The 13,615-nt window shown below is 39.0% G+C and overlaps 1 protein-coding gene across 1 annotated transcript in view; it reads right to left on the bottom strand.

Annotated features, from left to right (window-relative positions):
- GABRA2 (gamma-aminobutyric acid type A receptor subunit alpha2) overlaps window positions 1-11,470 on the bottom strand; it is a 57,414-nt gene extending 45,944 nt beyond the window's left edge. Inside the window, exons 1-2 of the mRNA XM_074155252.1 lie at window positions 11,400-11,470; window positions 8,739-8,854 (exon numbers count right to left, since the gene is read on the bottom strand). Coding sequence (XP_074011353.1) covers window positions 8,739-8,854; window positions 11,400-11,470 — 187 coding nt within the window. The remainder of the gene's footprint in view (window positions 1-8,738; window positions 8,855-11,399) is intronic.
- Window positions 11,471-13,615: the final 2,145 nt, after the last annotated feature.

Below are 13,615 nucleotides of genomic sequence, written 5' to 3' on the forward strand. Positions count from 1 at the left end.
GATGAAATACCTCTCTCTCTACACACTACTAATTCTAGAAATTGGATGTACTAGATTGTGCATTGAAAAGATTACTGTTAAAAACGGTCACGAGATGGTGGCACTCCAGGAAAACAGAAGCAGGAACATGTAGTCAGGAGTACTGCCAGAAGAAACAGATCTATCTCAGACCACTCAACACCACCACCAAAATTGTACTGTCACAAAAGGAAGGACGTACAACCTGTTGGCAGAGAAGGATCTTTGCTTTCTACCTACCCAAGAGTCTGCCTTCACATCATTTCAACCTCCCCAATCCAGTTTCACTAGATATGAAATCCTTCAGGCAGCTGGATGTAAGCAGCTGTATCTCAAAGAAGGGTAAGATAAATCTAGGTTTCATACCAAAAAAAAAAAAAAAAAGGTGAAATTAGGTAGCTTCATCTACACAGCATGTCTGGCCTGGATTTGGGAAAAGCTACATTTAGATAGAGTGACATAAATTCATGGAATTTTGGTCAAAGAAGAGAGTTGGGTTTTTTCTAGAAGAATGTATGAAACAGGTATTTAGAAAGGAAAAAGGCAATTATGAAAACAGAAGAAAATAGGAAGACCTCCATCAGGACACTTCAGAAGGACAGGGTTTGGAGGTTCCTGGGTGCTTCCTGAGGAGCTGTTGAGCTCTTGGATATGCAGTGCTGTACAGCTTTCCAGTTGCCTGTACGCTGCCCATCTAATGATGACAAAGTAAACTGGGAATAATTCAATGAAATACAGTCCCTCCCCTTTAAAATACTGTCTTTTTCCCACATTTAACCCTTTCCAGGACTCCAGGTTATGGTGACAGTACAAAAAAAATGTGGCTAGTCACTTGTAGTCTATTAGTCAAGTCCCAGCTACTTCTAAATGCTAGAAAATACAGGGGAAAGACCATAAAAAAGATACGTCCTTTGTATTTTTCCAGACCTTTCCTACTTACCCTAAATCTTGTATTCATCACAGTGGATTGTTATGAATAATAAGCTCAAGAGTTGTACAACACTGTGCATTCTGCTGTCCTTAGGCAGTAGAAAACTTTCATTTACAGAAGTATTTTGATTAGCTTTATCTTCCAGAACTGACATTCTAAATTTATTTTTTTCACAGTTGCCAATTAAGATAGAAAACTTCAGCCATTATTTCAGTGTCTGGCTGGTTGTAAGTCACAGAATCTTAGAATAACTGAGTTTAAAAAGCACCCTGTGGAAGGTCTGAAGCAGAGCCAGCTCTGAAGACAGATCAGGTTGCCCAGGTTATAGTCTGACAAATTTTAAATGTCTCCACAAAGATGGAGGCTCCACCACTTCTCTGAGCAACCATTACCCCTGCAATTGTGTTGAAAATCACCATCATTGGGCTAATAGTTATGAGCTTGCTTAGTAAAGCTGAAGAGGGGGAAAAAAACATAGTATTTCTTCATTTTTTTATCATATGTCTCATAAATAAAGATAGTATTGTTCCATTGTTTTCACCACAATCAGGCCTTGAATGGACTAGAAGCCTATTATGCAGAATATAAACACATAGTAAGAGGCAGTTTCTATTTATGGGGTGCTAAAATACAGAAAATATACTTAAATATATATTTGCCATTAGAGGCTGCAAGAACTAAGGTTAAAAAAACCCAACCTTTTCTACACAAAGAAGCTGAAGGAGTTTCCATTAAAAATAAAATGTCAAAACTTGTGAATGAATTGTCTTGAAAGTCATGCATGACTACTTGCTTAAACATTGGTTGCTGTCACGTGAGCAGAAATCAGTATCACTAGAACAATGATGCCTATTCATATCACAGTGTGATATAACTACTATTTTTTCTTAAATCAAACATATTCGTAAGGTCCATTTTTCCAGCTCCGTGAAGGATGGTGTATTCCAAATATAATCTGTGTCCTATATATCTAAACCCAAAAATTCTAAGAGCATCAATGCTTTTATTAACTGCTGGTTTAATAGTTCTTCAACAAAACTTAATACCTTTAGGTGATTACACAATTGAATCAGAGATCTCTATAGCTTCCCTCTTACATTCTTTAGTTAGCACTCTTTTTTTGGTATACCTTATTAAAGAAAAGATTTTAAACGTAACTTTCTGTGTGTCTCATACAAAGAATATGCGAAACTGAGTAAACTATGATTACATCACAGCAGTAAACACTAAAGGATTTCCCTGATACTGTTTATAAGCACACCTTTTAGTGTAACCCAGAATACTATTAAATTTGTATTACAAAATGTGTCTTTGTTCCTACAGAACGACTAACGTTTTTTTCATTGTAAGCAACATATACATTGATTTCTACATTTTAAACTCACTTTTTGCTTGGTTAAAATCCACTACTAAAAATCCATGAAATCCATTAAAATCCCCCAAAGATACCCTGGATGAATTTCTAATGTGCTTAAATATTTCTGAAAACGTTTCGGAGTTAGATTATTTAAATAATAATTATATTTCCAATTCAGGTGGCATTACACAAATTGTAACATTTCACAAGGGTAATAAAAATTTTGGAACGATAATATTGCAGTCCTTTGGTACTTGGCTATTAAAACTAGTCAGCCTGAGTGAGAAGCACCTCTATATTTCAGATCGCAAACTCATTGCAAGATTTATGTAACATGATAAAGGCCTCAGTGGGAAGCAGTCAACAGCAGAATACCTTGGATATCAGCAAGGCCACTACTTTTCAACCAGTTTCTAAATAACCTAGAATAAATGTAACGCTGGAAAAGGGTGATGTTTGTCTTAGCCCATCAAATCTCGCTGAAAAATTAAAACATGCCATCAGTCTGATTTACAACGAGCTCCAATGAGCTCCACAGAAATCTGCAGTATCTGCTTTCATGTCCTCCTTGTAGCTGAGATAAAAGTAAGCAAAGCGTTAATTCAGCCTTGGTGTCATCAGCAGTATTTCTAGCATTAGAAGCAAATGCTGATGCTTTGCCAGGAAAAAAAAAATAAAAACATATAAATGAACGGAATATACATGTTCAGTGAACTGGGAGATCCTCCCAGAGAAGGTCCTTTATAGGCATATAAACTTTACAGTAAAGTACTCAGATTTTTGTTAACTGTTGTGAAGCATAGCATTTTGCCACTTTGCAAAGTGCAACACTTTCCCTGATTGCAACACTCTGCACAGCTGTAACTGATTTTTTTTTTAATATCTTCACTGTTGACTTATCCACAGGCTTTCAATCAATCAATCAATAAATAAATAAGCTTTGTTTAGCTCCTCAGCCACTATCCTATTCTACATCATTTTTACTGGTTTGTTCTTCAGTATCACAACAATTTCTGAGGGCTGTTTTATCCTTCTGCTTTCCTAATGATTCATTCCCTAGAATGCTTATAGCTACTGAGTTAGTTCTGTTCTTGGATTTTAGCACCATCTGCATGCCCTGGATAACTAATTAAATAAGATTTTCATATCCTCCTCTCTATTGTTTTTCCATTTTTTACAAGGGATGCTTTTTGCCAATATATATTATCCACAGCTCTACCATAAATTAATCTGAGGTTCTCGCTGACTCCTCTGAAAGCACTATTATGGCCAGATTCCACGTGACCCTTCCAGGTATGCCCAAGAAAATGCATACAATAGTTTGGTCCTTTGTATCCCAGCATAACTACATAGATAGCGGGCTTTCAGAAAATGCAAGAGCTGCTCTGAATTTCTCTGCACTAGCACCGGCAGGAAGACATTACCATTTCCAAAAGACGAAGCTGGAGCAAAGGGCTAAGGAAGCAACCAGAACTGAGCAGGGGAACTGCACTTTTTTTCCTTTAAAAACAGTAGTGAAAGCTTTCCTGTAGTGTTTTGGAGCAAAAATAGTTGAAGGACCTTCTTTTAGGATACTCTGAATGTGTTTCAAGCATGGTGAGGCTGACAAACACCGCTAAGTTTTGAACACCCAGCTAGAGCTACAAATTCTTCTAAAGCTGATTAAAAACTCTGAATCACAGATATAGATAAATATACTGCCCTAAATTTAACATATTCTGGATTATCAGCATATGATCATGGCCTTGTTTCCTGGCAAATGAAGACATACAAGTCTCTGATAAACACACTTACACACACATATACATATATATGTGTGTGTGTGTATATATATATATATGTATACATATATACATCTCCTGATATGGGGGGGGGGGGGAGGAAGTGTTTTCTGTAAAAAAATGTTTTTTCCTTTTTAGCTGATATTGGCGAACACATCATAGAACTTTTGATCACAGAGTCTGATACGCTACACTACTATAACCAATTCTGAGGAATAATATACCCAGTGCCGCAAAGGTGAATGATCACACCCCCAAGTGCTCACTGCTCACCATCTCTCTAGTAGCAATAAACAGCAATAATCCTCTCCATTCTCTTCAGTTTTCCTGCTGAATTTATTTACAAAATGTGAAGAAAAGGTTTGGGTACGTCTATTAAGTGAAACGCAATGGAGATTCTTGTTTAAAGTAAACAGAACATCTTAAAGTCACCTCGAAGCAGACATGGATCTTTCAAAATGGAACCACAGTGGTATTTAGTTTTCGCCTACCTACTGTCTGATCTTCCTCGTTTTTTTAATAACCAACCTCCACCTCTTTGGTTACAATAAGAATGCCATTCTGAAGCTGGTGACACTGACCACAGTTTGTGGAAAGATCTTCAAATTGTATAAATTTACATAGCTCTTTTCGATGCCAATAAGGCAGTTGAAAATCTGGTCTTCAGGCTATGAAGTCCAGTCCTCTGTCCTTGTAACTTCCCTCGGTGTTTTTTTTCAAGATTTAAATTTTATATTTTCTAAGTCTTGCATTCAATTATATTTTATACATTTGAGAGAGTAAAACAGACACAAGTTCTATAGCTGCTGGAAAGGAGCAATTTCAAATGTGAGAAAGCAGAGCAGGCTGAATAGCTTACGGAGATGGGAAGACTACTGAAGTATCCAACATAGTATCAAAATCCTAGCACCATGTCCGTTCTTTCTCCCTTCTTTCCTCTTTTTCATCTTTAAAAAGAAGCTACTGTTTTAAAAAATATGTATGCTTTTGCTGCTAGATCTAATATACAAGAACATCAACATATTAAAAGAGGGGTTACCTTAATCTATGTCCCTTTTTCCATTAATCATGTCTGTCCATGGGGCAGAGAAAAGCATGCAGAGCAGACAGATAATTCAACCACTTCCCAATTTGAATACAGCTGTATATCAGCTTCAGTATTCTGTTGTCTCATTATTTGAAGATCTAAATTCTCTTTTGGTCCCTTGCTTAGCTTTAGTGTCCATTGTTTTGTGGATTTCTTTTTCTATATGCTAATAAAAAAATCAAAGGATTTAAGGAAAAGTGCTACCTTAAGCGTCTTGCAAACATTACAGCAAATACATAGAAGAAAATACCTTCATGATTTTGAAGAAAATCATAAATAATAAAACTCTTTATGACTTGTCATTTGCATGGCTGTATTTCATACAAATTAGTGCTAATGACATAGGGAATTTATTTTAAAACCAAACTTGCCATTTGTTTTGATGTCTGAACAGAAATGGCGTGGACTGTTTGGGTAAAATGGTTTGTGTCAGAACTGAAAGTGCAGTCAAGATTGTTCCAGCTGCAATCCTGTGCTTAGCATAAGATGAGTACAGAGAAAAATTTGTCTCCCCTTGAATACCCTCATGCCTATCCATATCAACAGACTAGGTCAGGGTATTATCTAAGTCATATGAGATATCTCTGGCTGCAGGGGACAGCGCAGTGTCTTCTTTTCTCTGTCCACACCCATTTTGCAGGCCATTTCATCACTATTGTGTTCATACATCCTTCAAGGATCCCAGCTGCTAGGACAGTCAATAGCCAACAGCCAAAACCTGTTTATACAGCAGAGCTGCATCACCAGTAAAAGTTAAAGCTGCCTCGACAGTCAATAGAAAAAAAGTACTCAGTTCTGAAGTGTATCAATATATCAGTAAAGCATCAAGTTACATACAGTAAGTACTCACACCAAGTCTCCCAGTAAAGTTAATTCTAAGTCTATCCCTAAATTCAAGAATGAATTTGCAAACAGACAATCCCTTAGTTGAATTTACATACAGTCTTGGAAGAAGCCTGTACATTTCCGTGTTGTTGGTGAATGACTAGCTAAAATGCCAGTGTTAAGCTAACACTTTTCATTATTAAAAACATTTTTGAGATGAATAATTCTTTACAATGAGCTGAATTTCTTGCTGTAAGGCATCTCTGAACATGTCTTTCACAACAGGTGAAAGTGGGCTGGTGAACAAGGCTTGCTTTCAGAGGACTTTAAAAGAATCCATCTCAGACCCTGGTCTGTTTGTGTTGTAGCACATCTTAGGCCAGATTGCGATCTCCGTCATACTAGTGTAGCAGGATAATGCAAGCTGCTGTGCCAAAGTAAATGCTCTACTGGTTTCAATTGAATTATTTCAGAGTCATGTAAATGCAAGTGGAAGAGAACTGAGACTGAATATATTAAATTAATGACGTGGCATGGTCAAAATGCAGTAGTCTATGCAAAAACACTTTTAGAAACTATCAGGACTCACAAGGCACATAGTGTTTAAAAAAAAAAAAAAGAGATGAATGATTTCAATTTTTCTTTTCAGGTACAGGTTAATAGAGTAAAAGGAATAAAGTGCTGCAGAATTCCTGAAATATGAAACTCCATAATTACTAAGCATTATGTACAAAAGCATTGTTTTGTATTTTTCATACCATGGATTATTATAACTGGCTTTTACAAGGATTCTTTTAAACTATAAGAATCCATCCATCCACAACTGAAGTATTCTTGCAGATTAAGATTAATGTATCATGAATCATCATGGTTTAATATGCATGACACAGTTTCATTTCACACATGTTCTGCATGGGTTGATTGCCATGTATGCCAATATCAAACAGATGTTAATTCTTTAATTTTTATGCTCCCAGAGTATACTTTAATTACCTAGGAGGCTTGGCAAAGAAAAAGAGGGATTTATTTTGAAGTAGATGTAATAGAAAATCTAAAATAAAATCTGTTTGAAAAATAATGGTTGAAATTCATATTTTCAGCAATATAAATTTTAATATTAAAAAGAATACATGATACGAAAAGGAACTGAAGACTGCTCTCATTAACTAGCACATTCCTTTTTGTAAACAAGAAAAGGATTCTTCATTATTTTTCTAATAAAACCTATGATTTTATAAGCCCTGCCAACTGAACACCAGCTTTGTGATATGAAATGTTTCTGCAAGTCACCTGCAAGGCACTGTATGTTTATACTATGTCTAAATTCTTAAATTTGGGCATTTTGCAAAGAAATTGAATCTCCATGTAAAACATCACTATATAAATTCTCACATCAACAGTGCTCTATGTCTCACTTTATGGATCATCTAAATTAAAAAGCCTTTAAATATAAAATATTTCACAAGTCTCCACTTGTACAGAGGCCAGAAATGGAAATGAAAAGATAACCTAAGTTAAGATTAATGTATAATGGGAAAGCTGCTTCCAGCCAGTGCCAGCTCCCACTTTATGCTGTGTCAGATGCAAGCCAAGATTCTCCAGAACCAGAACAGCAGCAGAGCCACAGGTCAGGATGGAAGAGTGTTGGCTAAAAACTGTGAGCTTTAACTAATTCCTAATTTGATCAAACGGAGTTGTTGTTAGGTGAATTTCCGTGGAAGTTTGGGCAGGTCTCTAGCTTTGGGCCTGGTCTTACTGAAATCAACAGGAACAGGAATGGCTCCCCGGGATTTTGCACTAGAATTAGTTTTAGCAAGCTGAAACAGTCTCCAGGTTGAAAACTACAATTACCAAAACTGGTACAAATAATAATAATAGTAACGGTGTCATATTAGATATGTAAATAGTTATGTTACATAGTGTAAATAGCAGATAAACAATAATAGTAGACAAAATTTTATCAAAACCAGGATATTCTGCCCCTCCCCGTACCACAGAGATCTTTTTGCACAGGAATACTTCAAACACCAAACACATTATTTAAATTTCTTGATTACATACTTACATGAGCTGGCATACAGCTTTAAAATGAAAATGTGAACTGACATTTTGAAAAATAACTGACAGCCATGGCACAAGAGTCCAGTGACTTCTGTCCTCCAATATTCCCTTTTTTCTGTTTTTTTTGTTGGTTTTTTTTTTTTTTTTAATGCCCAAATACATGCAAGGTATTCAGAAACAAAATGCTAATTGCCAGGGAAACCCTAATTCCAAGGAAGTCAAAAATACAACATTCCCATTACATTTACTGGGACAAGGAATGAATCTAAAATGTAGATTTTACACACACCACACAAAACACTTGTGTAGATTTCTGAAAACATAGACTCATCGCATTGCAGGCAATCAAGCCTGTGTTCCTCGCTCAACCAAAATTCCCTGACTGGAATAACAGCTTTAGATGTTATTTTTGTTCTCATTCTGGTTTACTATGTTAAATCACCAGATATTTTTTTTCTTTTTACTTAAGATAAATGTGTGAAAGTGCCTCCTTTCCATTCATAGATGTTCTCTTCCTCAAACTTCAAATGATTCAGCTGGGTGAATATAAATAATTTATCAAGATACATACCAGTTGTTAGGAAAAAAAAAAACAACCCCTGAAGGAAGAATATCACTGCATAAAATCTGAACATTAAAACTGATTTTTTTAAATCAATCTTTAATTGTTTTTATTACCTCCTAATCCAGGTCTGAGACGATTATCATAACCATCCAGAAGTCTGTCTAGAATTCTTGTAAAGATGGTGATGTTATTCTTAGCTTCGTCTTCCAGGGAGTCAGCCAGCACTGATCTAAATGGACATTTTACATTTTAGAAAGTGCTAGATATGTTTTAATGTACACTCAACATGCAGTTGTTGCAGGCTGGCCTTGAATATTTAACTTGCCGCCCTCTACCAGGAAAGGTGTGGTTGAGAGTATATGAATAGACAATTTATATATAACATGTTCAGAAACATAAGAGTTGACGATACACTATTTAAAATTTCTAGGAATTCATTTTCTGGTAGCCTCTGCTTCTAGTCAACGTTGCATCACCGTGAGTGCTCCCTCAGGCTCTGCTAACACATTTGGTACAGGTACAGATGCAAAAGCCTAAAAGAGCTTCCCAGGCCTTGGTGGCATGTCTCTCCCGGACTGATAACCCCAGTTCCCACATGCCAAACTGTCTCCTTCCAGCTCTATTCTATCTGTCCTCACCTAAGTATACTCGATCTCTGGATAAATCCTGTGGATATGCTTCCACCCAATGGTCATGTAACGTACATGACCAGAAGAACGAACATGAGGGAAAACTCCAGCGATCATGCTCAGGGAGTCCTCTGATGTCAGTGTTTGGTGGGTGGGAACATCGATGCTGACTAGCAAGCTGCAGGCTAGCTGTGGACAGCCTTCATGTTTCTAAAATGCTATTTTGTTATAAAAAGCACTATCCGCTGTTCCACTAGATGCAGGCAAGCCTTATAAAAGTTGGATAGAAAAAAAAAAAAATCATAAATGAAGTGTCAAGAAGAATCTACAGATCATCGATCGTTTCAAACTTCCCCAGCAAAGAATGAGATGTTACAGCCTTTATGGGTCATTATCTCCGTGGAAAACACCAGGGGCTGGAGCATGAATCTCCTGCCCAGCCGGCTGTGGTGAGGCACAGTCCTCCCGGACCTGGACACCCCGACCAAGGGGGTTGTGGGCTGGGGAAACACTCCCATGCAGAAAGCCTGGCACATGCGAATGTTACTCTGCCCACAATTTTAAGCACCAAGCATGTGAAATGCATAAGCTCATCAGTCTTACCTACTTAATACCGGAATATTAGTACCAAGGAAGTAAAGCATCATATGCTACAGGCATTATCATTTAAACCCTTTTCAGCCATGTAAATCTCTAACCTGAAATCTCTAACCATCATCTCTAAATGAACTACTGATAGAGGCTTTCTGAATGCCATAAAAACAAGCATGTTTTCTTCCTCCTCCAAATCAAAAGTAGGTTTGGGTGACGTTTTCTCTAAAGCAAGCTATAAAATGATTTAAGACAGGACTTTATGTTGGTACCCAATTCAACAGCATGGGGGAAGTATTTAAATGTAAATCATTGCAGTCTGTGCTTTCCATCACACAAACCATAGAATCAACCAAAATCAGATAACTTATAAAGAACACACCAAAATGTCATGCATGATTTTACTGATGTGTGAGTTTCTTCTTAATTTTAATTACTGGATGGCTCATTTCTCATTAGAATATCTTTGTGTACTGTCAGTCTCTGCCATTTTTTAAGCTTCTTTTTGAGATACAACAGTTTTTTTAAACTCAAGATACCACTAAAAAAATAGATCATACAATTATATCAAATTAGGGTCGAATCCTGCAAACTTTACTCAGGCATAAACTCCTTAATTACGCATGTAGTCTCTTTGACGTCAGTGAGATTACTCACTTGAGTAGGGTTTGCAGGATCTGGCCCACTGTGACTCAACTAATATTGCACCATTGTTAGGCATAAAGTGAAATAGGAAACATAGTTTCAGGAAATACTATGTTCGCTAGGAAATAGACAAAAACAAATGCAGACTTTTAAAATCATGGGAAACTTGCATTATTTAGCTTATGATCCTTACCATATTAGGGCAAGACCTACTGCAGTCAGAACCAAAGCAAGTAAACCGAAGTTACAAACTACAATTAACTGCATGTTTAGGGACTGCGAGCAACACAAAACTATTACGTGATAAAAATTACTTTCTCTTATGTTGTCACTTTAGAAATGGAGAACTTTAAACAACATAAGAAAAGTTGATTAATAAATGAGGCTATTATTATATGTGATTGTGAAGTTGTCTGCTATCTCCACCTAGAGGTTTAAAGCTTAAGTATCGTTTTGAATTGTTATGTTCACCAAAAAAAAAGACCAGAAAAAAAAAGGCATGCCCATATTAAAAAATATGCCAGCATTATTTTAGAGATTGTGATTTACTATTTGACTTCACGATAACCTATTTCCCCATGTTAACTGTTCTGCATGCTACAGAATCACAGCGATACAGTAACTCCAATAAATCTTTAAGAGCCAATAAGGCATTTAAAGGAATTGTTTTTTTAATGGTGAAATAAAGCATCAAACCACAAAATGTTTAAGGGCAAGAGATTAGGCTCACAGGGTCCCTAGACCACCTTCTACTACATTTGCTCTGGAAACTATGTAATACTGCATTCAGACAGCTAAGAAAGATTTTTTCATTACATTACTACATACTATACTCTTATAACCTCTCACACAAGCTTATCCTTAGCAGATCGTATATGTACTGAACAACAAAATTAAACGTCCTCTCACCTTGTTGGTAGCCACACCAATAAAACGAGAAGAACCAACTGCATCTCGGAGAGCGCCAGCTTCCTCTTCATCGCTGCTCTTCGCAAAACCTAACCGTGCAAGAAAAACACAAACCCGCTCTGAGCTACAGTCAGTCTCGGCCAAGCAGCGCTTTCAACTTAACCCGAGGAAAAATATGTCACTTCAGTGGAGAAAGGAAACCACTGGCTTTCTGCAGCACTTTTCACTCCTAGCAACTTAGGGTATCTCCATCTTTCCCAACGATCCTGCTCTGTGCAAAGAGGCAACGTATGATCAAAAGTGGCATGTGAGCAGACGCATCAGATGCTTTCCTTTGCCGTAAGCCGAAAGCCCCAAGACGAAAAGGAACAAAAAATAAATAATTTAAAAAAAAAATAAAAAAAAATAAAAAACCCCTATGCATAAAAAGACCGGGGTTTAACCATTCCTCGCCTCACTACGGCACACCGCAGCCGGGGGGGGGAGCGGGCGGGGGGGGGGGACGACACACTCATGCCATTCGCAGGGGCTCGGTGCGGGGGACCGCGGGCCAGCCGCCCCCAGCCGCCGCCGCCGCCGAGCGCCCAACACGTTTGACGGCGGCTCGGCACAACACCGGCGACACCGGCGACAGCGTGGGGAGCGGGGTGAATGGGGCGGGGGTGGGGGGGAGGAGGAGGAGGAGGAGGAGGAGGAGGAGGAGGAGGAAGCCCCCTCCTCCCCGCAGGGCGACAAGTTGCCGACCGCAGCGGAGCCCCGGGGACCCCTACCTGGGAGCGGGGAGGGGGGGGAAGGAGGGAAGGGATGGAGGGACGAAGGGATGGAGGGCGCCGGCGGCGGGGAGCGCGGGGCGGTGGCGAGAGCGAGCGGGGGAGCGCGCGCGCGCGCGTGGCGGTGCGCGGAGGCGGAGGCTCCGCCGGGCGCGGTGCTGCTCCGCGGGGGTGGTGGCAGAGCGTCGTTCCCACCGCCTCCCCCCTCCCCGGGCCGGCGCGGCGGGCAGGGAGGATGCAAGTCACCCTGCTCCTTGCTGGGGATGGGGGGTTCCGCGGCCGCGGTAACTTCGCGCCGCTGCGCGAAGGATAAACAGAGGGGGGGAAAAGAACGATAAACCGCATTTTCCGTGGCCCTTCTCAGCCTTTTAACCACCTCTTGTTAAGTAGGGGGTTGATAGGGCATAGCCCAAACAACCCCTCTGCGCCCTTTTGGGGAGCGAAGAACTGCCAGCACCCGGCTCCCACCCTCCGCCGAGGCTGGCTCATTAATATTCCTTTCCCCACTTGCCCATTGGCACAATCTAATTGAAATGCAGAGAGAAGGAAAGCCTGTCATTTAAAGTGAGCTCAGGACGCAGGCAGCCAAGAAAACAAACCTTGCTTTTTTGCTCGGATTGCATTAGTTTCTGTTGTATTGTCTTTTAAAGCACATTGCCCTCCTTTCTTATACCCAGTTCTTTGGGAGTAACTGCTAGGATTCATTCCCGTTGATTTTAGGTTTTCCAGCACAAGTAGATCAGGACAGGCTTGACAATTGAGGGATTATATTTAGTGTACCCTCATTTTGCATTGTTAACTTCGAAATAATTAAATAACACCAGCCATAACATCACAGGTTTTTTGTTGTTGTTCTTTTTTTAAACCAAGCTCCATCCATCTCCTTTCCTTTCAACCTGTTAATTGCTGAAAACATGGCTCTCAATTATCCTTTTAACATCACTGGCCTACCTGTTTATTGTGTTTTGGTTGAAGTTGTTTCGCTGAAGTTTGCTTCTGAATCATTAGTGGTTCCAAAATGAACATGTGAAGTTATGTGCATGGTGAAAAAAAAAGAAGGGAAAATAAAAAAGAAAAAAAATATTCAGTTAACTATAGAATCAACTACAACAATGGGGGGATTCTTTTTCCTACTTTCCTTTCTGTTGTGTTTCCCTTGTTTCCTGCTTCCAAAGTGTTGCTGCTTGCAACTGGAGGTCCCCTTGTTTTCTGTCTCCTCTAGTGGCTTAGTGACTCCACAGGAGAGCATGAGAGACAAAAGAAGGAAGAAAAGCACTTGGGCTGTCAAGACGAGCTGTTACTTCCAACTTCGAGATATTTCATAACTTGCAGTAAGACTAGGAAGAGAGAAGGAACAAACTTGTTTTTAAATAACCAGTAAAATGACAGCTCAAACTGTGGGAAATGACAAAGTTAAGGACATGAGTGCAAAAACCGAAATTTGAC

This window comes from Numenius arquata, chromosome 10 (genome assembly GCF_964106895.1).
Source record: "Numenius arquata chromosome 10, bNumArq3.hap1.1, whole genome shotgun sequence".
NCBI lineage: Eukaryota > Metazoa > Chordata > Aves > Charadriiformes > Scolopacidae > Numenius > Numenius arquata.